At 36.9% G+C, this 25,707-nt stretch overlaps 1 protein-coding gene across 1 annotated transcript in view; it reads right to left on the reverse strand.

Annotated features, from left to right (window-relative positions):
• Positions 1-24,139, reverse strand: part of Wdr17 (WD repeat domain 17) — a 124,895-nt gene extending 100,756 nt beyond the window's left edge. Inside the window, 5 exon segments of the mRNA XM_037211745.1 lie at positions 3,624-3,854; positions 6,020-6,203; positions 9,566-9,694; positions 18,544-18,654; positions 23,543-24,139. Coding sequence (XP_037067640.1) covers positions 3,624-3,854; positions 6,020-6,203; positions 9,566-9,694; positions 18,544-18,609 — 610 coding nt within the window. The 5' untranslated portion in view covers positions 18,610-18,654; positions 23,543-24,139.
• Between the last annotated feature and the right edge of the window lie 1,568 nt (positions 24,140-25,707).

Genomic DNA, 25,707 nt, shown 5'->3' on the forward strand with positions numbered 1-25,707 from the left:
AGGCTTAATATTAATTGCAAATTATATAGCTTATGGCTGAGGCTTCTTACTAGCTAGCTCTTATAACTTAACTCAACCCAGAACTACTAATCTATGTATCGCCACATATTCTGTGGCTTTACCTGTGTCCCATTACTTGTTACTCCTGGGATGGTTTGGCATCTCCCTTTACTCTCCTTTCTTCTCTCACTATCTCTCTTGGATTTCACACCTGGCTCCATCCTACCCTGCCATAGGCCAATGCAGCTTTATTTATTAGCCAATGGGGGCAACAGATATTCACAGCCTACAGAAAGACATCCCACAGCATAGCTCTATGGGCAAGGTCCATGCCAATGTGACAGACTGTCTCAAAAGTTAAGAACATGGCGTTATTGAGGAATGATGCCTGAAACTCTTCTCTGGCCTCCACACAGATACATGTGCACATGCACCTGCACACAAATGTGTATCTGCAAATGTACACATGCACACACACACACACACACACACACACACACACGCACTCACACACACACTCATACATGTGCTTGCCCCCCCCCCAGGAACACACACATCAAAAACAAAACAACAAAAAACTATACAATCACTCTTGTTTCAGTCTCATAATTATATGTTCTTTTCAACAAATCAGAACACAAAAGTAAAAACAAGTTAATATCCCTTAGTTACATCAACTATTTACTTACAAAGTGAATTTAATATCTTATTATTTCAGCTTTAAGCTCACAAAACCATGTTATTTTTAAAATACACTGCTTATCTTAAATAGGTAGTATTTTATTCAGAATTTTACTTATATACTCACAGAAAATGGATGCGTGATTTTATTCATTTAGCTTTATCTACTTTGTATATTAAAATAAAAATAGGTTTAATGCTGGAGAGATGGCCTTAGGCAGTAAAGTGTTTGCTATGTGAGGATAAGACCAGAGTTTGGATCCCTAGCACCTAGAGTTAAAGTTGGGCAGGGCAGGGCTAGACTGGCCAATAGTGACCACATCGTTCAGTGAGAGACTCTGTCTCCAAATAAGGTGGTGGGGTAATTAAGAAAGATATCTGATTTTGTCTTTTATCCTTCATGTACAGATGGGGACTTGAACATACCACACACACACACACACACACACACACACACACACACACACACACACACACTCCTACACACATACAGACATATGCACACACTCCCCACATACACGCACAAAGAAAAAAATTACATTTTATTTATCCAAATAAGTACTTCTTAACTGCCTATTTGGTGTGATAGAAAGTGATGTGCATAACAGTCATAAAATTGAAAGAGTTATTTAAAAAAAGGACTTATTAGCCAAAGACTATTTCTTAAGAAATGTGGGTATTTGTTTGTGCCAGTTAATTTTGTTTTCTTTCAAAAGTATCTTAGTATGTAAAAAAATTGAAACCATGGAAACAAAATGGGAGAATTTGAATTGTGAATGCTGTCAGGTGTGTCTAAGCTTCGTGCATTTCAAAAAGACATTACCATTTACAAAATTCACAGGCTTGAGTTGGATATGTCTGAATCATGTTGTTTTAAATGATAATGGATTACATTCATCACATCTTTTCTGGGATCCTTGTGTTTTTATTGTAAGGAATAGAAAAAAATGAATCCATAAAGTTTTGTGGCCAGTCATCAGAAGAATATAGCTGATATTTTCATTGATATGTGCTACTGATGTGCTGTGGGATGTCTTTCTGTATGCTGTGAATATGTGTTGCTTTGATTGGTTGATAAATAAGGCTGTGTGGCCTATGGCAGGGCAGGTTATAGCTAGGCAGGATACTGGAGAGAGAGACAGGAAGAAGAAAAGAGAGGGGAGAGAGACACCAGCACTGCCAAGAGAAGAAAGATGTGAAAGTACTGGTAAGCCACAGCCACATGGCAACTTATAGATTAATAGAAATGGGTCAAGTTATAAGAGCCAGCTAGCAAGAAGCCTGCCATAGGCTGTACAATTGGTAATTAATATTAAGCCTCTGAATGATTATTTTATAAGCGGCTGTGGGACCTTGGGGCTGGGAGAGACCAGAGAAATCTTCCGGCTACACTGATGTTATGTTTCATTTATAAAATCGAGTTTCTTGGCCTATCAGACAGGAAGAAAATCTTGTGATAGAAGTGTAGCAGCTTCTACATTAAAAACAGTAGTCAGGGAAAGTTGGTGTTGAAAAATTGAAGGTGATATAGCATATAACTGTTAAATTTCGGATTTTGAGATCCGATGGTTAAAGAGAAGAGTAAAGAAATCATGGAAGTTTACACAATTCACTGTGGCCATAAGGGGAAAACGATAAAAGCAACAAATAAAATTTATACTCATAAAGAAAACTTTCCCCAATCAGTTTTAATTTTTTTATTAATGTTAGAAAAGTTAAACATAAGGTATTTTTAATTATTTCATTCTTGAAAGAGCAATAACAAAATAATAAAATTATGTTTTATTATCACCTAAATTTTAAAGTGAATATAAACCTGACAATAGTTCATAACAGGCCTAGTCAGTCCAGTTAAGTAACTAGGCGTTCAAAGCTTCACTGTCCCTTTCTCTGTAAGGGGTGATATCTTTGATAAAGAACGTGGTATTGCAGTATCTCTATCAAAAGGTAAATCATCTGTGGAGAGTATTAGAAAACTGTTATACCTCCCGGATGAAAATTCTTGTTCATTTGACTTATTTTCCATAAATGTACAGATATAAAAGACTGATCTGAAAATTCCAAACAAAGACAAATGATTGACTGGAGTTGATTAAAAGAAAGTTCCGCACAGAAGATAGAAGGGGAATTTCATGCTTTTCAGTAAAATTTGCTTCAAATGAACATTAGGACTCAGCACAATCTGGATAATCCTAACATTCTGGGCAATTGGACTTTCAGCACTGCTCTAATTTGGAGTCTGGAGAGCCCCCCAAGGGCTCATGTGTAGAAGGTTTGGTCCACAGCTTGTGGTGCTGGTGACAAGGAGTGGGAGGTCGTAGATGGCATCTTGAAAAATCAGGTTCTGGTTGGGTGGTAGTAGTACACGCCTTTAATCCCAGCACTTGGGAGGCAGAGCCAGGTAGATCTCTGTGAGTTCCAGGTCAGCCTGGTCTACAGGGCGAGATCCAGGACAGGCACCAAAACTACACAGAGAAACCCTGTCTCGAAAAACAAACAAACAAACAAATCAGGTTCTGGATCAAAAATAAAATTATTTATTTATTTATTTTTGAGACAGGGTTTCTCTGTGTAGTTTTGCATCTTTCCTGGCTAAGAAAAATATTTTTAAAAAGCTGATTTACTGGAGGTTTTAGGTCACTAGGAACATGCCTTTGAAGGGAATAATGGGATTAACTTCCCTTCCTCTTCTCTTTTTCACAATCAATAAATGATTAATAAGATTTTCCTGTTGTATGTTGTAACTGGTAGTATGCTCACACAGGCTCAACACAATGAGGATGATGGATCAGAGACAGGAACCTCCCACATTGTGAGCCAAACTGAGCCAAAATAAACCTTTTCTTTTTTAAAGTTGTTTATTCTCAGACTAATACAGGCATATGAATAAGAATTATATTTGCTAAGAAAAACAGATGAGATCAAGATAATTAAATACTTACCAGGCTGAAAAATTGATATGCTTCCATCAATATGACCAAATGCAACTTTTCCCTTCTTTTGGGTGTGCCATCTAAATATACAGATATCGGACACAAAACTATGAGCTTCTTTGTGTACGGACACTCCACTGTTTGGTCCCGAGATGGTCCAAATGAGCAGAGGACCTTTCTGGGAAACAAAGGCCACAGCATCATCTGTGTTCCAGCACCAGCCGAGACAAGCAGGTGTCCCTGGAAGAAATTAAATGCAAACACATGCAACAGAAAGATGTGCATAAGATTCGTACAACTGTTGTTTGCATTGTGCACTTATAAAAATGGAAATATAAGGATTATTTCATTATTTTAAAAACAATCAACTTCTTAATTGGGAACTGTACTTACAAGATAATCTTTAAAACTATGGGGAATATACTTAGAGAATACCAATTCATTTAACCCAGCGTATTTTATATATGAAATATGTAGGGTTACTCAATATGTTACTGTGTAGAGCTGCTGACAACTTTAACATTTAATAATTGGGTGAGTCTAACACTCATTTTTCCACTAGACAGACTAATTTACTAGGGAAGAAAAGAAAATAAAAATGAAAAACATCCAGGGCCAATACTGTATGTGCAAGTTAAAATATTGTAAAAAATAACAATTGTTAAATATTTCTAGATAAAGTATTAAAGCTTTCAAATTGGGAAAGTATTTGGAAATAAAATAACATGGAGGAGTTATCAATAAGTCTTTGACAATTTTCACAGCAAAAATTAAATTAAAATGTATCCACACTATTACTACAATCATTTAAGTTTTCTACAAATGTCAGTGATGAAGTCCTTTTAAGTATATATCCAGAGACATGGGGAACTATGGCTAAATGAACTAAAGCAGTCTCCCCGCACAAATACGTTAGATTCACATAAGGGTCTATTATGACTCCTTGACAAAGACAGATGATAATAATAATAATAATAATAAATTATAATTGACAAAGAAAGATAATAATAATAATAGTACTTCCAAAGTTCATTAAAGTTGTTATTTTCAAACATAGGCTAATACAGATTCTGTGTTAGCATCACAAACCATTAATTTTTTACCATAAAATATAAAATTAATTGCAAGCAGTTTTCTATGTTCTATAAGATCATTTACAAAAATAGAAAGTATTGGGTATATGTATTGTTATTACTGTAAACAATACTAGAATAGGACTTTTGATTAACAGTGATCATCGGAAAATATGGAGATATATGAAAACTCCTGACAAAGGCCACAAATGGCTGTTTTTATGTCACAATGGATTTTTCTCCTCAGTGATATACTAAAAACTCAAAGAAAAACTGTCAACTATATTAATAGATGTTCGCTAAACATCTGGCTTTATAAATATCTTTCTCAGAGGGTGGAGCGAACTCTGCTCACTACCTAATTACTGGTTATTCAAAGTGATAAAAAACAGATTACATGAATTAAGAAGTAAAATCCACTATTTGCATTTCGAATTCCTATAATTTGGAAAATACCTTAAAACAACATTTGAATAACAAAATCAATTCCTTTCACTGAACTTTTAAAAACATTTTTAATGGCATAAATTGAAAAGGCAATATACTAAATGTATTAAATATGGCTAAAAATTTAAAAAGGCTGTGTTGCTACAGAAAACACAGGGATAATTTTGCAAGTACACGTTAGAGTATAATAAAGAAAATTTGAACAAAATTAAACTAGTGCAATAGTTTAAAAGTTTAATACTTTTAAAAGAAACTGAATATTGACATTCTATCTAGAAACACCATACACACTATAAATAATCATCGAATTATCATTGGTACTGAAAAATAAAGTGAACTATGATATTGAACATAAAATGGTTATTTAATTATATCATCAATATAGGTAAAATTAAAGCCCAATGTTGAGTAAAATAGGATTGTGATTATCCAATTCCCAAAGATCTGTTTGTTGAAACAAGTTTTCATCTCTATGAAAGCACAAATAAGGTCACAAAACATGCTCAGCAGTACATCATGTAGATGCACATTATCTGCATATTATCATCCATATGTGTCAAAGATTGGAATACCCCAATGAACAGGCAACTTACCTAATTAATTTTTCCTAGTTTTGTTTGAATATTTATTCTGGAAATTTTCATACTAAATTTTCACATTGAAATTATTTGTAATTGGCTACATTCTTAGTTAATAACATCCTCTTCGGAGTTTTATTTTGGGAAATTCTATTTCAGTTTTGTACCCATGCACCTGCCACGGCATGAAATGCATTTCTTAGACATGTTACTACTAAAAATTTTGAATACTGTTTTAAAATCTGAACTAATTAAACAAATTGAAATAAAGATAGTTTACTTGGTAAAATAAACTTTATAAGTATACCTTTGATGTTGTCGAGTTTAGCAATGACTTTTTGCTCTGCAACATTCCAGATGATCACTAAGTTGTCAGTACTGCCACTTGCAAACAGGTCAGGGTTATGTGGACACCAAGAGATTGCCGTGATTGTCTTTTTATGTTCTGACATAATTGCATGAAGTTTGAATTCATTATAACGGTGATCCAACTAAAATGAAGCACGTCAAGCCGTTCAATTCTCCTTTTTAAATAGTACATTCCCAATTAGAAATCATACTATACAAAACAGAAACTATGCAAAGAAATACTGGTTTGCATAAAAATAAATATGAATTCAATTCATGCCTTGGTTTTCATTCAACTGAATTCAGTAAGCTTAAAGAAACCGTTTGAAAAAAAAAAACTGAGAAAGCAAAGATTTTATATTAGAAGTAGTAAAATGTTTACATTATAAACATGTATATTGTATAATTTTATTACATTTTCATCAATATATTTTATGAAATATAAAAACCCCTTTGATTTAGAATCTTTTAAAACATTTCAGATGTTTGAATAAAAATTAGGTTAAATAAATCAACTGTTCTTTAACAGAAAAACATGAATAGGCTTTTAAGTTTATTTTAAAGTTATTTAAAAAGAAAACACTTAATCTGTTTATAACAACTTTTAGAAGTTTTCAGTGATGCTCAAAAGCAATTCTCCAAAATATTAAAGGTGTTTCTTTTCTTAAAATGCATTTCCCACAGGGTGGCTGTGGCACACACCTTTAACTCCAGATCTCTGCGAGTTCGAGGCCAGCCTGGTCTATACAGCAAGATCCAAGACAGGCACCAAAACTACACAGAGAAACCCTGTCTCGAAAAACAAAAACAAAAAACAAAAACCTAAAAAGCAAACCCAAAAAAAGAAAAAGAAAAAAAGCATTTCCCTGACTGTCTTAGGCATGTGTTGATGCATTCTGGTTATTGTCTCCCACTACACTCTCTTACTCCCCCCTCCCCAACCTATCAACTCAACTCCACCTCCTCCCTAAGGTCCTCTAGATGCATGGTTTTGAGTGTGTGTGTGTGTGTGTGTGTGTGTGTGTGTGTGTGTGTGTGTGTGTCCGTCCATGTCCGTGTCCTATTTACTTTAACCAGGACTATCTGTAGGAGCTCTGGATTAGGATAATGCACTGGAACCTGGTGGGGTCAACAGCGGCTCCCTTTCTCTGAATGTGACTGTTGGGTCCCAAAGAAACTCCTGACAAATGGCTAACTCCGGGGTGCCTATTAGCATACCAAAGTGCCGGTTTGTCCTCCAGCGGTACCTGGTGAAGAGTCCAGGCTCCACGGGGCACTTCTCACCCTGCCCCCACCCTAAACTTCAGCAGCCCAGGAGCCTCACTCCCCTCCCCCAGCTTCCTTCCTATATAATTGCCATTTGGGCCGCAGCTCGCTTGGCCTCTAGGTTCTCTCTCCCTCTTTCTCTCTCGGAAATGGTTCAGCTATTCATTCTTAAACTATTAATGGTGTAATAGACCCTATACATCATTGGGTTTTTTGTGTTTGTATGTATAAGTGCCTCCATTAATTATTACTGCTGGAATTAATCACTTTAATTTATTATGTCTTGTACCTTCATTGAGACACTACTTGCTAACATAGAATATAGTTTCCTACATGATCAAGCTTCTGTCTCCTTGTTCCCTTGGCCTCTAATGCTTTCCTCGCTGATTTTCTCATTATTATTCATTCACCATCCCAGAATATGAGTTCAAAAACCACTCCTCAGAAACATGTTTTCAGACCTTAAATTCACAATGCCACCCCCCTAACCCCCCGCCCCCCGCAAAAAAAAAAAAAAAAAAAAAAAAAACCCAAAAGAAAACAAAACAAAAAGCCTAGCCTGTAAGACTCTGTCCTGTTGTATGCTTCCTATTCCATGTCCCACTTCCTGAATTGCTTTCTTATTAGGTAGGACCCCTCAGGCTCACACACTTAGGGAGAGCACAGGGTCTATACAGAGGATCCGCCTCATTTGGTCAGAGTTGCGTTTCTAATGTCAGGATTCAGGAAACACTGGAATAACACTATGCTACTGCTTAGCACTTCAAGAACTTTTCCTTTTTGCCTTACTAATAAAGCTACAGTGAATATCTTGGTATATAAAATTTTGAGTAATGACCTAGTCATTTTCAAAGACTTCATTTCCCTAAGTTTTTCTCTTTCCTTAATTATAGCTTTTCTTGTACAACTTTGATAACATGAATGTTTACATCTGGCAATTGTAAGTTGTCCTGTTTGCATAATTGTTTATTTTGTGTAGGCTATTACATTTTTAAATTTAAAAATTGGTAGCAATGTAAACTATCTGTAGCAATACTGTGAATGTCCCCAATGAGTCCAACAAACAAATGTGCTCTATATAGAGGTTCAGCAGAAATATTTATATACTAAGATATATGAATAAGCAATGTTGTAGACCAGTAATCTTCACTGACTTAACTAGCACAGTGTAGAATGTTAATTTATTAAAAATTCCTATTATAAGAGGGGCTGGAGGGATGGCTCAGTGGTTAAGAGCACTGGCTGCTCTTCCAGAGGACCTGGGTTCGATTCCCAGAACCCACATGGCAGCTCATAACTGTCTGTAACTCCAGTTCCAGGGGATCTGGCACCCTCACACAGGTAGATATACATGTGGGCAAAACACCAATGTACACAAAATACAAGCAAATAAATTATTTTAAAAACGAGGCTGGAGAGATGGCTCAGAGGTTAAGAGCACCGACTGTTCAGAGGTCCTGAGTTCAATTCCCAGCAACCACATAAAAACGAGTATTATGAGACCTCTTATGTTGGTAGGGATCATAAACTATTTGAATAATTTAGTCTAACATATTTTCTTCATTGTAATTGAACAGTTATACCAAATTCTAATGCCAGGTAGAAAAAAATACCACCTAATAACACAGAAAAATATGAGAACAAATTATTGCTATATCTAGAATGTGATAGATTATTTCACTTTAGCTATATAGTTAGTGTGCACTGATACCAGGAACTATTTAATAAACAGTCTCTGAAAAGAATTTTATTATTTTTTAAATTTGTGTGTGTGTGTGTGTGTGTGTGTGTGTGTGTTTGTGTCTGGGTGTGGGCATATGAACACAGTGCCCAGGGAGATCAGAGAAGGGCATCAGATCTCCTGAATCAGGAGTTACAGTCAGTTGTTAGCTGTCTGATGTGGGGTCTGGAGAATAAACTTGGATCCTTTGGCAGAGCAGTAAGTGTTCTTAAACAGTGAGTCATTCCTTCAGCCCCTAAAAGTAGATTTTAACATTTTTCTCTTCATGTACCATAATTTTCAAAGCACTTTAGATGACATTTAAAACCTTACACTTAATTAAGATTAATGTTATTGTTTAGTGGTATAATTTACCCTGCTAATATAAATATTCAAAGGGAAAATACAAATATCATTTAAATTATAATTTCTCATACTACATAGAGCTAATGTAAACATGAATTAAATAGTAATTGTATGCACTAGAATCATAAATTGAAATAACCCATGCTGTTCGACCTGGTATATATAGATGGCCAGAGTTGCGCAGTATGCAAACCGGTCTCCGTTGGCAGCACACACATCTTTGTTCCATGGCTGACACCCAGCAGCCAGCAGTCCCACTTGTCTGACCTGGGACATGGTTGCCTTAAAAGCAAATTTGAACAAATGTCAATCATTTTCATGACTTGATACTGTGAACCATTTGATCAACTTCCTAATTTTTTTATCTTCCCCAATACTTGCCTTTATGCACTGAAAGTATATTACCGGTAGTATTAATCTCAACTTAATATTTTCAGACAAAAATAGTTGAAAATACCAAATAGACTTCAAAGCAGGCAATTTGCGTTAGAAAAGGAGAAGATCATAAAATGATGACTGCCATAAGTCATGGACCTTGGCAGGAAGCCTGTCGGGGCTAATGGAGAGTAGAGGGCAAGTCAAAGTTCATTTACATTCCAAACAGAAACACCCAGATTTTCTGTGACATATACCAATTTTCAAATATTGGCAATTCATTCAAGGTAGCGAATTCAAATTTGAAATCCTATGTGTGAATTTCGGGACAACCGTGACCTAATGTTTTTAACATTGATCTTTATCCTTGGGAGGAGAGAACATTTGGAGTACATAATACAGATACACGAGCTGGGATAATAACATCCACAGTTTTAGGAGGGGACAAAAGAAATCTAGAAACTATATTTGGATGTTACTGGTTATGTGACAGCGGAGTAGGTGTTTAAATAAGCAACTATTTTTGTTTCTTTTCTGTTGTTGTCATAAAGTAACCCAAGAAAAGCAACTTAAGAAGAGATTATTTTAGCTTATAGTTCCAGGGTAGAGTCCACGGTTGCATGGGAGTTACAGAGGCAGGAGCTTAGGGGGCTTGTCACATCACATTCATAATCATGGGCAGAGAACAATGAACATAAACATGCCACTGTTCAACTTGATTCTCTCCACATATAGAGCCCAGGTACCACCCATAATTTTTTGTTTGTTTTGTTTTAAGCATTTTGTTTTTTTAAATTTTATAATTAATTTAATTTTACATATCAGCCACAGAATTAAGATGGGTCTTCCCATATCAACTGACTTAATCAAGGACAGCCCCACTACACACACAGCCATGCCCCAAGGCCCATCTCCCAGTTGATTTTAGAACCTGTCAAGTGGACAGTTAACACTAACCACCTATACAACCTCCTGCAATGGAAAAACTGCCACACAGCAAAAGGTACCCAAGACAGAAAGCAGAGAGTATGAACTGAAGACCTGCTCTACTCCAAGTATGACTATGAATTGGAATCCAGCACGAACCTCACATGGCAGCTTCTTACAACTACATTTTGATATGTCCTCTAATGCACAAAACTTATTTTTATGAAATTCTCTTTGCTTACCTTTTTCTTTGAATCCCTGTTACTTGTGTAATTCACAAGAAAGCAATGGCCTACTCAGTATTGAGAATTTTCCCCTATGATTTTATTTCATGACTTTTAATTTTTCTATGTATGATTCCTTGTAATTCCACATAAATGTTAAGAATTTTTTTAATTCTGAAAAAGCATCAGTTAGACTTTGGTAGAGAATACACTGAATTTAAACCCTACACTGTCATCTTAACCACATGAGCTGTTTCTATTTATGTCTTTGATTTCTTTTAACATTGTTATGTTATTTTAGTAGAAAAGTATTTTACATCTGTGGTTAAGTTGGTATTGATTATTGTATAATTTTGAAGCTATGGTAATTGGAAATGTTGTCCAGATCTTGAACTTGAAGCAATTTTCATGCCTCAGCTTCTCTGTGTGTGTTGGGGGTGGGTGGGTAATCAGAGTTAGCTACTACACCTGCTTGTCGGGAAGTTTTTGATTATTGATCCAACCTCCTTATTAATTATGGGATTACTTATAATTTGTGTTTCTTCATGGTGTAGTGCTGGCTGTTTTTTTTTTATTTCTATGAAATTTTCAGCTCATCTAGTTAATCCAATTTGTTTGGGTGCACTTACCTTTGTCATTGTTTATAATAATTTTAGTTTCTGTAGAATATCCCGACACTTATGATGTTAATAATCTGTGGCTGCTCTCTTGTATTCTTACTCTATCTGGTTACATTTGTCAATTGTATTCATCTTTTCAAGGAATAATTTTTATTTCATTGATTTATCTCTATTGCCTTTCTAGTCTCCATTTCATTTTATAGTATAATTTGATTGAATATAATTTACTCATTTTCTCATTCCATTAAGATACAAAATTAGATTGTGATTTAAGATCTTCCTTGTTGGTTAATATCCCATTCTGGTGCAACAGTCATTGTATCCAATGTCTGGGTATATTGTGTCTTTATCTTCTTGTTTAAGTACTTCTTATATAATATGATAATTTCTGACTTTTGTGTATTGCTTTTATAAGAGAGTTTTTGCCCTCTTACACACAGATTAGAAAATTTTACTGTTTCCTTCCTGTTACAAATTCTAATTGTGTTTCAGTCTGATTGTATGATAGTCATTTTTTTTTTAAGATCTATTGAGATCTTATTTGTTGTCTAGTATATCAATCCTGGAAAATGTCTTCATTCAGAAGAATGTGTATGCAGTTGCTAAGTGAGAGGTTCTGTATGCATGTTATTGGTCTAATTAGACTGATATTCACAGTACTCCATTTCTTTGACTTTGTTTTGGTTGACACAATACACCTGTTTAATACTTAAAGAGTATTTAATTCTGTAACTATTCTTGGTGAAGTCACTGCGTGTCCCTTTCATTTAGGCTTTGCTTCACATGTTATCATGGCCTCTTGGGAAGGGTATAATGTTTATCATGCATTGGATTTTTATTCACAATATTCTTCTTTGTCTCTTCTAAGTTTTATGGGATTACTGACAGTAGTATCTGATATTAAAATAGTCAGGATGCTTTCCTCTAGTTACTGTGTGAATGAAAAAAATCACTTTTTTCACATCTATGAAATTTGTGTCTTCAAATTTAAGCAGATGTTGAGAATTCTCTGTTTAGTTCTATAGCCCATTTCTTAATTGGACTGTTAGGCATTTTGATGTCTAATTTCTTCAGTTCCTTATATATTCTGGATATCAGTCCTCTGTCAGATGTCGGGTTGGTGAAGACCTTTTCCCATTCTGTAGGCTGTCGCTTTGCCTTGTTGACCGTATCCTTTGCTCTACAAAAGCTTCTCAGTTTCAAGAGGTCCCATTGATTGATTGTTTTTCTCGGTGTCTGTGTTACTGGTGTTATATTTAGGAAGTGATCTCCTATTCCAATGCGTTCAAGACTACTTCCTACTTTCTCTTCTAGCAGGTTTAGAGTAGCTGGATTTATGTTGAGGTCCTTGATCCACTTGGACTTAAGTTTTGTGCACGGTGATAGATATGGATCTATTTGCAGCCTTCTACTTGTTGATATCCAGTTATGTCAGCACCACAATGGTTGAGAGACAGCCCTAACTGACCTACTCTGGTGATGGGATGGCCAAACACCCTAATTGTCGTGCTAGAAACCCCATCCAATGACTGAGGAATCTGGATGCAGAGATCCACGGATAGGCCCCAGGTAGAGCTCCGAGAGTCCAATTAGCGAGAAAGAGGATGGTTTATATGAGCAAGAATTGTTGAGATCAAGGTTGGATAAAGCACAGGGAAAAATAGCCAAACGAATGGAAACACATGAACTATGAACCAATGGCTGAGGGGCCCCCAACTTGATCAGGCCCTCTGAATGGGTGAGACAGTTGATTGGCTTAATCTGTTTGGGAGGCATCCAGGCAGTGGGACCAGGTCCTGTGCTCATTGCATGAGTTGGTTGTTTGAAACCTGGGGCTTATGCAGGGTCGCTTGGCTCGGCCTGGGAGGAGGGGACTGGACCTGCCTGGACTGAGTCTACCAGGTTGATCTCAGTCCTCGGGGTAGGCTTTGCCCTGCAGGAGGTAGGAATGGGGGGTGGGCTGGGGGGAAGGGGAGAGGGGTGGGAGGGTGAGAACAAGGGAATCCATGGCTGATATGTAGAACTGAATTGTAAAATAAAAAAAAAATTAAGCAGATGGATCAACTGTTGACACTATACAAGCATTTCTAATCTACTGCTAGTCTCTATCTTTTGCTTAGAGAATATTATATTTAAAGTACAAGTATCTTCCTGTAGCCATAGTTCTTGCAAGCATGGATGAAATATATCTGTCAAAAATGGTCCATGACTGAACATGTACAGATATTCTTTCTTGTTCATTTGAATAGTTTAGTCTATTAAGTCAATATCAGAGTTGTGATAATACTACTTGTAGACTAGGAGTTCAAACTCTATATTCTTAAAATTTGAAGAACCTGGATAATAGAATTACAACCCATTGTTTATAACATTAGCTTTTATATTTACCCATGTGTCTGTTTTACTGAAATCATCATTATATCATATATTGTGGTGTTAATGTTTTAGTGTCTTTTTTTCTTAGCCAAGAAGATTCCCTTGAATATGCTTCAGAAAAGTTAGATAGTAATGAATTCTTTTAAACTTAATTGCAGAATCACTTTTAAAAGATAGTTTGACCAGATGGGAAAGTTTGGTCGACAAACTCCTTGCAGCAATTTCTTGTCCTGATTGTTCTGGTCTCCAATGGATAAAAATCTTGATGGTCATCTTAGAGAGGGCTCAGTGTATGTGACACTGTGCTTGTCTCTTACTGGTTTCAAGATTCTCTGTCTTGTCTTTCCTCACAAAATGTTTGATTATGCTGACTTAATTTGAACTACTAGAACTCATGTTAATTGAATTTTGCTGAAATTCTTGAAGGTTCATGGGAGTCACTCATCAAATCTGGGACTGTACTTGCTATCATGTCCTTTCTTCTCTTGGAACACGAGATCATGTTAGTCTGCTGTACTATTTCTCAGTTTTAGTTACTTCTCTCAGTATTATTCTTTTTTTCCCGACAATAGTTTCCATTGCCCTGCCTTCATATCTGCAGGTATATTTTCTCCTGTCTGCCAAAAAGTCTTATAAATTGTTATAATGAAACTTTAATTCAGTTATTGGACATTTCAGTGCTAACACTCCTTTTCTGATTGTTTTTATATTTTCCATCGTCTCCACACACTACTTTCTTTATCTCCACACCTTCCTTTATTTCTTTGGACACCTTTAAAATAGCTATTGTAGGGTCCTTGTCCAATGTATATATATTACATTACAGTTTGGGGGATTGAACACAGGACCTCATGCATACTAGACAAGTACTCTACCACTAAGTGGCATCTATCCCCGACCCTTCTCTTTACGTTTTATTTTTAGACAAGGTCTCATTAAGTTGCCCAGACTAGCCTTTAACTGGAACTTATGAGCCAACTGCCCCAACCTCCCAACTAGGTGAGATTACAGGCTTATAACCCCTCTTGGTAGGACTTGAAATTTTGGTTTAAAAACTTCACATTTGACTTGAGTGATGTAATAGTTCTGGAAATTAGATTCTCTCTTATCCAGTATTTTCTGCTTTGTTATTGTTTTCATTTATTGTTTTGTTTTCTTATCTGCCAAAGATCAGCTTTAGCTAGAAACTTCTGGGCTTCAGAGTTGGTTAAGAATGTACCATGGCCGGGCAGTGGTGGCGCACGCCTTTAATCCCAGCACTCGGGAAGCAGAGCCAGGCGGATCTCTGTGAGTTCGAGGCCAGCCTGGACTACCAAGTGAGTCCCAGGAAAGGCGCAAAGCTACGCAGAGAAACCCTGTCTCGAAAAACCAAAAAAAAAAAAAAAAAGAATGTACCATGACCTGGATATATATATATATATATACAGGAGGCAGGTAATTGCTACCTTGGTAAGCATTGAACCTCATCAGAATTCAAGAAATATAACATTCAAGCATTCTCCCTGGAAGTTGCAAGCCTTTATAGACTTGTTAAAATAGTGATACAGTACCAGATTATGCTACAATAACTGGCCAGGTAAGGAGACAGATTCCTAATGCTTTTCATAATTCAATGGTTTTCAGATTTTTATTCTTAAAAATCCATGATTTTGAATGAAGTATTTAAAAAAAAAAATCAAGTATCAATAAGCAAATCAATACCATTACATTTGAAAACCCACACTGGGTATTTAAATAAATCTAAGTATTTGGAACTTCTAGAATATTTTTTCGACGGGGTCATAAAATAGATGTAAGACTTACATAGATTTTTTAGAGTAAATCTGTTACTAAGAAGATGGAATGAAATTCCCAGAAGCCTCCATTATTTTTTGTTGTCAGCATGAATAGTTACACAATTCGTGATTCTCCATTACTAAAAATAGAAAATATTCAAAATAGGAGATGTTGTAAGAGCTATCTTCACGATTTTTAAATATCAGCTGTAGAAGGTCACACAGAAAGACAAACTTCTCACTGTGACGCGGAGCATTTTATAGACAGAATCAATCCTCAATCTCCTCACTTCATCTGTCCCATGGCTTGTGAACCAGGTGAGAGTTTCGTGTACATTCTAAGCATCTGGTATTTGAGGAAAATAATCCCTTTGGTCTAGAAATAGCACAAGCACTTTACTGGTGAAAAACTAAGCATGAAAGCTCGGTGACTAATACAGACTTGTGGTGGGTTCCGGAAGGAAGCCTTTGCATTGTTAGAGCCACATGCTCATGGCAGTGTCAGTGGTTGACGACACCAGGGATACTATTTTCATTTTGTTAACCTGTGTTCGAGGTTTGCTCTCAACCCGTGTACAAACCACGCACAAGCACACACACACACACACACACAGATTACGGGAAATTTACTCTTTCGTTGTTGGTGGATGAAATGTAACAAAAAACAAGCCATGGAAGCATTTTGCATATTAGATTTTTAGAGGCAGTAATGTTTACTTTTGAATGTGTGGGGTCAGTATGAAATGAGCATAGTTAAAATTTAAATACAGATGATATGGAATTACAATACAGTCAAAAATGACTTATAAAAGTAAAAATTTTTATATGTGTGTTTGTATATTTAAGTCATAAATCGTCCTCACATTAAAGTACAAGTGTCAACATACTGCTCTAAATATCAAATTCACACTTATATGTCAGTTTTCAAACTCAACATTTTAAGTTTGTAATTTTTAACTCAGAAATTTGATTTGTTTCTTATTAACATTTTAAAATGGTGATCATGTAGGAGACATATATATAGAATCTGGAAGGTAAGCTGGCTGTCTAGAGGTGATATGAGCCAATACTTATGTGACATTTTCTACATTTACAATTCAAATTTTTATCTCATCTGTCTATATACAAACGAGTGAAGCTTGAGCAAGAAGGAGCCCAAACTCACAAAGGTGATATAGCCAATTTTAGGGGTTAACTATTTTTCTGATTAAGAATACTTCTTTTAATGTCTTGGATTAGTTACAAAGGCCCACAGTAATACTAGTGACTGAAAAGAGAAAGACTGTAAACCCTCATAATCTCTATATGACACTCCAAGGCACTTTAACGTACATTTCAGTAAAAAGCATTTTTATTAAAAATCAGTCCTTTCTTGACCCTAAATTATACTATCACCATATGGATTGCCTGTCAAAGAAAATCTTCTTTGAAACATTCAAAATTAATTTGTTATATATTTAGTACTCACACACTTATAAAGGGCACTGGCATTGTAGTACAGTGTTTGCTCCGTGGAGTTTGGAATCTTGCTATTAAAACTCATTGGCTGAAATTTCCCCATCATTTTGATTGCATTATCCCATTACTGAAGTAAAGAATTCAGGATGGAGAGCTCTTTACTAAGTCACAGCATCTTTTCTGAAGAATGGTTTAGAATTTACTTTATGTGTGTTTTTCTCCAGTAGCAGATGGCTACTGAATCCAGAATGTTTATCATCTTGTTCCACAGCAAAGAAAAAAAAAGACTATCTGAAAAAAAAAAAAGTACCAAGAGGCTAGGCACGCCTGAGCATTTATAATTCAAAAGAAATAAAATAATGAGAAAACGTTTGTGATGCGTGTGATTAGAACAGAATGCAAGGAAGTGAAGAAAAAGAAAAAAATGACTGCTTATCTTCAGTAGCATGTGCCCTTGAACAGCAATGAGGAGGACCGTGGTCAAACCCCACAAAGACACTGTCTCTTTTGTTCACAGCTTAATGCAAAGAAATTCCACAGTCTTCTAAATATCAACAAATTCTCCACCAGAAAAGGAAAATTAAAAACTTTGACATGGTATATTTTAAATAAGAATTTTTTTCTTTTACTATTACAGTGCTAAGTTATACTTTCTTCAAAATAATCTGCAGAGTGAGTTGCCATGGTAACAGTTTAACTTCCTTTGAAACATAATTATAAGCATTTTAATTTTCTTTAAGTTTATCAGATACAATATGGTACTCAGAATGTTTGTTTTTCCTCTAATAATAGTATCATAATATTAAGGATTAGCATACAACTGCCTTCTATTTAATTAAATGTTTTTATTTATGGAGAAAGGTTTATAATCATTGGTATTTTTATACATGAATCATGTGCAAAATATCATTTTATATTTCAATCTTAAAGACAGTCTGAAAATATCACTGCGATTTTATCTAAACAGAGATGATGCCTCCGGCCTATGATCTTGCTATGCCCAAGACCGCGTGGCAGGGGCACCACAGGTTCAAGGCCAGCCTAGGCAGTTTAATGAGATCTTGTCTCCAAACACAAATGTAAAGAGGGCTGGGCATACAGAACACCTGCTGTGCATGCAGGAGATCCTAGGTTCCAGTCAGAACTGAAAAAGAAAATCATCTAAAATTGGAATGGGAGGGCACCTTTGGTCAATGTATAATTATAGCTATCCTTATAAATTATATTCTTTACTTCTGTTTAAATGGTTATCATATTCTCAGAATTTTGTGTTACAAAATGTCCACAAATATAAGGAATGGAACAGAGCTCTATAAGAAGAAAAACAAGCAAAAAAACCCATAGAAAATCGTAATTACAACATAAATATATCTTACTCTTTGTAGTCCTTCATACCAATCATCTTGCTCAAACCAATGTGAGACGTAAGTCATCCAAGCCATAGACTGTTTGCACTTTAATCAAGTCAGCTGGAGAACTGTCAGCGCCTAAAGTAACAATAATGTGTTTCAACCAAACAAGTTTCACCAGGATCTCCCCGTGAAATCATGTTCAGTACAAGAAGCTAATACTAGACAAACATTTTGACTGAAACAGTTTTAATAACTTGCACATAGCTGTTGAGAGTAAGCTAAGTCAGAAAACACAAACCTATATTCAAAAATGAAAACTAAAGTAACTTTATGTTGTGTAGTTCCAGAAAAAACTATCAAATATTAGGCCTTAATTTCATGTTCTAGGAACACCTCAGATTTAATTGTTTTTAAGAAACAAGCAATTGATTTATAAAAGTTAACAGGTTCTTAAATTCCAGAAAAATAACAAAAAGGGAGAAAAATGTACTAGTCATGTATTTCTCTTTGTTTCTATTACAATACTTTAGAGATCAATCATTTTGCAGGTAGTGAACTACAAAATCAGATATCTGCATAAAAATTTTAAAGATTGTGCATCACTTAATATAGTGCTAATAAGTTAGTGATGAAAATCACAATTTAATACTAGTTTAGTTTTACTTGCTTCTGGAAAAAATAACTACTAGCTATAATAGTATAATGTGTATATATATATTACATTATATATATATTACATTATATATGGTGTGGTGGTTTGAATAAAAATGGCTCCCACAGGGTCATAGAGAGTGGCACTAATAGGAGATGTGGCCTTGTTGGAGTAGGTGTGGCTTTGTTGCAGGAAGTACATCACTAAGGGTGGGCTTTGAGGTCTCAAATGGTCAAGCCAGGCCTAGTGTGACAATCACTGTCTGCTGCCTGCAGATGCAGATGCAGAACTCTCAACTCCTTCTCCAGCACCATGTCTGCCTGCATCTTGTCATGCTTCTGGTCATGATGATAATGGATTAAACCTCTGAACTGTAAGCCAGCCCCAATTAAATGTTTTCCTTTATAAGCGTTGCCATGTTCATAGTTCTCTTCACAGCAAGAAAACCCTAACTATGACTCATGGAGAAAGAATGTGTTTTGTGTTTCTATTAGTGTGCCTTCTCCTTCACATAAAAGGACAAGGCAGTTTTGTTCTGCTGTGGAAGGATGCATATGGGTGAAAATTCAGCATCACTAGTTAATTGAGAACAGTCTCATCCCTATTGTGATCCCTAATCTTTAGAAGTATTTTCACTAATGTGTGCATGCAACTTCAGACCAAAAAGCATGAGCATAAATTCTTGCTTCTACAGGAAGTTCTAGGTGCTTGTTCTTGTCATTACATTTTGATGTTTTCACTGAATCTGGACCTTGGCTCTTCTGCCTGGCTCTTTATTTCACACAGAGAATTTTGTTTCTGATGACCTCAGAGGTGGACTCTCAGACCTCTTCTTACCCTCCTTATTCCCCTCTCTCTTCCTTATACTATTTTGACTTGCATTTTGTTGTTGGTTTTAGAGACAGGGTCTCTCTGTGTGTAGCCCTGGCTGTCCTGGAACTCACTGTGTAGACCAGGCTGGCTTCAAACTCACAGAGATCCACCTGCCTCTGCCTCCCAAGTGCTGGTATTAAAGGTGTGCACCACCACCACCTGGGCAACTTGCAATTTTTTAACTAAGTCATGCCTTATGACTTTCATTTGATATTGAAACCTAGCAAGCACCACCCATTCTAGTGACTGCTTCCTAGAGCCAATTCCTCTCCCAGTGTATGGAGCCTATTTTAAGCATGCAAATCTCAACTTCATTTTAAGCCCCCTATTTACCCTAGAAACTTCAGATTTTTACATGGTCATTTCAATATTAACATCTTCAAACCTAGCCTGTGTCTCTTGTGGAAGCTTCCTTTTCTTCCTTCCTTCCTTCCTTCCTTCCTTCCTTCCTTCCTTTCTTTTTTTTTTGGTTTTTCAAGACAGGGTTTCTCAGTGTAGTTTTGGTTCCTGGATCTTGCTCTATACATTAGGCTGGCCTCGAACTCACAGAGATCCACCTGGCTCTGCCTCCCAAGTGCTGGGATTATAGGCGTGCACTACCACTGCCTGGCCAGAAGCTTCCTTTTCTATTGCCAATAACTTTTCTCCTGTTATTGCTCATTGGGACCACTATCATCATACTCTAGGAGGTGACCAGAAGCAAACAACAACAACAAAACTCAGCAAACTGCCTTTGATCATTCATTAATGTATCTTTCCTTCCCATTATATTTGTTCAATAAGTTTTATCAAACCATTACAAAGCCCTGCCCACCACTCGAATGCCCTCGCTTTTAACAAAACCTCTCAGGATGTCTGATACAAATGACTGAAGTAGGATAATAACTAGTGCCCTGATTTCGTTGCCATTCCCAAATGTATGAAGAGTTTGCTTCTGTGGTGCTGTGATAACCACCATGGCCAAAAGCAAGGCAGAAAAGAAAGGGTTCATTTTTGTTTACAGGTTACCATCTATCACCAAGGAAAGCCAAGGCAGGATCTCAAGTCAGAGATCAGGGGCAGAGAGCACAGAGGATTTTGCTGCTCACCAGCTGCTATCCCAAAGTTCCTCAGCTATTTTGTTTACATAGCCCAAGCCCATCCATCTAGGGATGGCACTGTCCACAGTAGTGTGGGCCCTCCTCCATTTGTTAGAAATTAATAAAATGCCCCACAGGCCAATCTGATGGAGGCAATTCCTCAATTGAGGTTCCCACTTCCCAGGTGACTCTAGCCTGTGTCAAGTTGACAAAAACGAACCAGCACATTAAATATCTATTGACCTTTACTTCCTGATGTTCTTATATGGATAGTATTTACTCTTTACTGTGGGTAGTATCTTACCCTTTACTGTGAATAATGAGCTCTTTCATTTTTCAAGACCCAGCTTATGTTTTTTCTTCTTCTCATATTGTCAAAGTTCCTCATCTTCGTATATTAATATCTAATATTAAGAACTCCATGGTGGTTTTTTAGGGTAGGTATAAAGTATGAGTTCTCTCAAGCCAAAAAAATAAAAAAATAAAAAAAAAATTGTGCCCATTCTTCACTGTAAAGAACATATGAAATGTTTGGTAGGCAAACAGTGTCAGGGAACTCTGCCATCTAGTGGTGGTACCCATGAATAAACAGCACATATTCCTGATACTTGGAAAGGATACAAAAGCATGCATTCAGAATGAAATGAGATTCAAACATATAGGATTTACAATCCATTTTCTTTTAGTAGAGCAGCTAACTAAAACAACTTACTAAAAAGATTTAGAGGTTAGAACACAAACCAGAGTTGGTAAATACGTTTTGTAATCATGTCAAACACCAACTGTGCATTATGTCCTTAAAAGCTCGGTGCAGTTACTGTTAATATTGTTTACGAGGTACATAATAGCTACGTCTTATTTACTGCTACATTTTCAAAAGCACTACCTTAGCTCTTTGGATGAGAACGTGCCGTGAAGGCTCATCTCATGTACTTGGTCCCTCAGTTAGTGGTGCTGTTTGGGGGAGGTTTAGGAGGTGTGGCTTTGTTGGAGGAAGTATGTCATTGGAGGTGGGAGTTGAGAGCTTAAAGACTGACGCCATTTCTAGTTGGCTCTCTGCCTCTTGCTTGCCACTGGAGATGTGAGCTCTTGGCTTTCGGCTGCTGCTGCCTTGCCTGCACCTGCTGCCATACTGTCCCCACCATATGGGCTCTAACCCTCTGCAACTGTGAATCCAAATTAACCCTTCTTTCTATAAGTTGCCTTAGTTGAGGTCTTTTTTTTCAGAGCTAAAGAAAAGTCACTAGTACTGTAGCCGAAAGGTTTCTCTGATCCCGCTCGGCCCCCCGCAGTCCTTTAGCCACTTATAAAATAGTCATTCAGAGGCTTAATATTATTTACAAACTGGATGGCCTATGGTTTCAACTTCTTGCTAGCTAGCTCTTTCATCTTAAATTAACCCATTCCTATTAATCTATATGTTGACACGTGGACGTGGTGTTACCGGTCTGCTGGCATCTTGCTCCTTGGGCAGCAGGCTGGCTTCTCTCTGACTTCCTTTCCTCTCTCTGTATCTCTGCTTAGATTTCCCACCTGCCTCTAAGCTGCCTTGCCATAGGCCAGTGCAGCTTTATTTATCAACCAATCAGAGCAACACATATTCACACCATATAGAAAGACATCCTACAGCATAGTACAGTTACTTAACAGGTTTTAAAGATTTATTTTAGTTTTAATCGTGTGTGTGTGTGTGTGTGTGTGTGTGTGTGTGTGTGTGTGTATGTGTGTGTGTATGTGTATGAATATGTGCACATGAGTGAGTGTACCCTCAGAGGCTAGGAGAGTGCATCAGAGTACCCCAGAGCTGGAGATTGGAGTTGTGAACTTTACAGTGAGTGCTGAGAACTGAACTTGGGTCCTCTGCAGAAGCAACAAGTGCCTTTAATTACAGCCCTATAATTTAACCTTACTTCCAATATTAAAGGAAAAGTATTTCCTGTCATGTCATACTAGATTACATTTTAAAATGTATTTTGTTGCTACTTCATAACTGTAATTTTGCTACTGTTAGGAATCATAATGTAAATATCTGATGTGCACGATATCTGACATGTGACCCCTGTGAAAAGGGGGTTCGACCCCCTGAAGGGGTCATGACCCACATGTTGAGAACCACTGTTCTATAGCTATTCCAGTGGCCTAAGAAGGATGATCAAGGAAAAAAATACTTTGCTTATTCTCCAAAGTTTGGCCACCACCATTTCTGCTTGGATTCTGTATTTAGATTTGTCAGTCCCATTTTCCTTGATGTCTCAGACCCAGACAATGACTGTGACTTTGAAATGTTGCTATTTGCAGCCTATCCATTTTACACTGCTAATCTTCTCTCCTCCACACTGTACTATTCTTATATGCTGTTATAAAAGTACAATTAATTCCTAAATGGAGAAATGTGAAGTACAGTTTTAGCTTGGAATACCTGAAAGTACCAGGTCCAGGTTGAGTTTGCATTTCTTTTCGCAATCTTTCCCACAAACTTCAACTGAGAGCCTTGGCGAAAGGCTTGAGTGGGTTGTGGGAGAATCCTTCAGTGGCACTGATACGTAGAGTCCAACTTGCTTTAGATATTAATAGCCCTATAACACTGCACACTTTCCCCAATCCTCCTTTGTTTAAAGAACAGTCCTTCAGCTTGCTGGAGAAAAGAGAGAAACAAACACTTGCTTTCCTGAGCTCCATCTCCTGGTTTGTTTGCTTTTTCTTCAGGTAAGCATCTTGGGCCTTATCCTCTACCAAAATAAAACATCTATTTGTCACTGCTGCATGAAGTGCAAGAAGTGTCTCCTGAATGCCAGGCATCCCACAGTCTGGCCATCACAGAAGGGAGTGCAGCGGGTGAGCCCCATACATCTCTCCTAAGAGCTCAGTCTGGGAGATGAATGTTAATGCAATCCCCCACTGACATAACATACTAATTCAATTGACATGTTACTAATGAATTGTCTTGATGCTGTGACATCATCTGCACAAATAACTATAACTTTGTCTTCATTTAAAAATATTTATTGAGTATATAGTTATCTATTTATCAGCAGTTTAACTATAATTTATAACTGAATGATTATCTCCTGAAAACTTAAGCAAAATTTTTTATTAGAATCTCTTAAGTCAATCCAATCTAAAACTATTGAAAAATAAGCAAACAACAACCAAAAACAAGACTTGCATTGCAGTAATAATTCACTAATGCTAATGCAACTCTAAAATGTCCAGCATGCATTATAATATGTCATACACTAAATATTTTTGGTTATTATACTATAAAATGGAGTTCCAAGAGCTATTTAAAATGACTTTGTTTTCCAAAGGAATCTATCTTGAGTTCCTGCTAAACATACTATACTTAAAGGAAATATGAATGCAACCAATCAACATCAGAGAAAAGCATTTTACTTTCTGTGAAGGTCAGTTTGAAAAGGTCAGCAGAAAAATCTAACAAGCTGTTTTACTTTTTATTAAGGGTATACTTCCCTGTCTAAAACCCATCCTTGTCATCACTATTTCATAAACCTCGAGAAAACGGCAGGCTTGCAGCTCTAACGCTAGTGAGACACACTATTTTCATCTGCCTAGTCGTGTAAGGGTGGTGCGTCAGTTGATGGCATTTCTGTTATGTGTACCTGGTTAATGACACAAACACACGCATGTACAATATGTAACGGCGGCGACTTCACAGAAGGGACAGAAGTTTAGAACAGAAAGGGGGGAAGTATCTTAACCTGCTGTATGTAGTCCAGAAGGCTATACAAAAGAAAGAAGAGTCCCAACTGTCGGGTAAACATTCTTTTCCCACACCTAAGGTGAACCGGCACAGATGGAAGAGAGAGTGCAGTGTGAGAACGAATGAGTGGGCGGGGCAGCTGTATGGCTCAGAACAAAGAATGTGAATGGTCTTTCTCCTGTGAGGAGAGGTCTTCGAACCATTCTAAACACACTGACAATCAGGTTTGGGGGTTGGTAAATGTCATCTAATACTGTGCCAGGTAGGGAAAAGAACAGCAAGACAGGAGCTACATTAAAAAAACGACAATGTCCTGAGGGATAGGGAAGACTCAAGGAAGATTCTAGATCTCTGCCGTTTGACAGGGATATTATATATGGGGTGCAGCTTTATTAAGATAGCGTGTCAGCTTTCTGACTCTGTAGTGGGTTCCCGAGTGAATCGACTCATGAACCAGGTTTATTTCACTCAGTTTTGATGCTGTCCGTCAGTGATTGGTGGGCCCTGTTGCTTTTTTTCCCTAGGGAAAATGAAAACAGCGGGGTAGAAGCAAAGAAAACCCTACACACAGAAGACAAGACAGACAGGAAGGGGGCTGGGGTCCCACTGTTCTCCCAAACCATGACCCTAACACATGACAAGATGTCACTGTGTTCCCACTTGTAAGGATTCTACCTCCTCTCAACAGTGCCACACTGGTGACAAAGTCTTCCCCATACAGACCTTTGGGGTCACTCAAGCTCCAACCCACAGCAGACCTATTTAGTGCAGACAGTGGATAGGACATCAGATGGCAATGGTTAGAACTAATTCAGAAATGGAGGCTTAGACCCAAAACAGTGGCGAACGGTTAGAGATTAACA

This window comes from Peromyscus leucopus, chromosome 17 (genome assembly GCF_004664715.2).
Source record: "Peromyscus leucopus breed LL Stock chromosome 17, UCI_PerLeu_2.1, whole genome shotgun sequence".
Lineage (NCBI taxonomy): Eukaryota > Metazoa > Chordata > Mammalia > Rodentia > Cricetidae > Peromyscus > Peromyscus leucopus.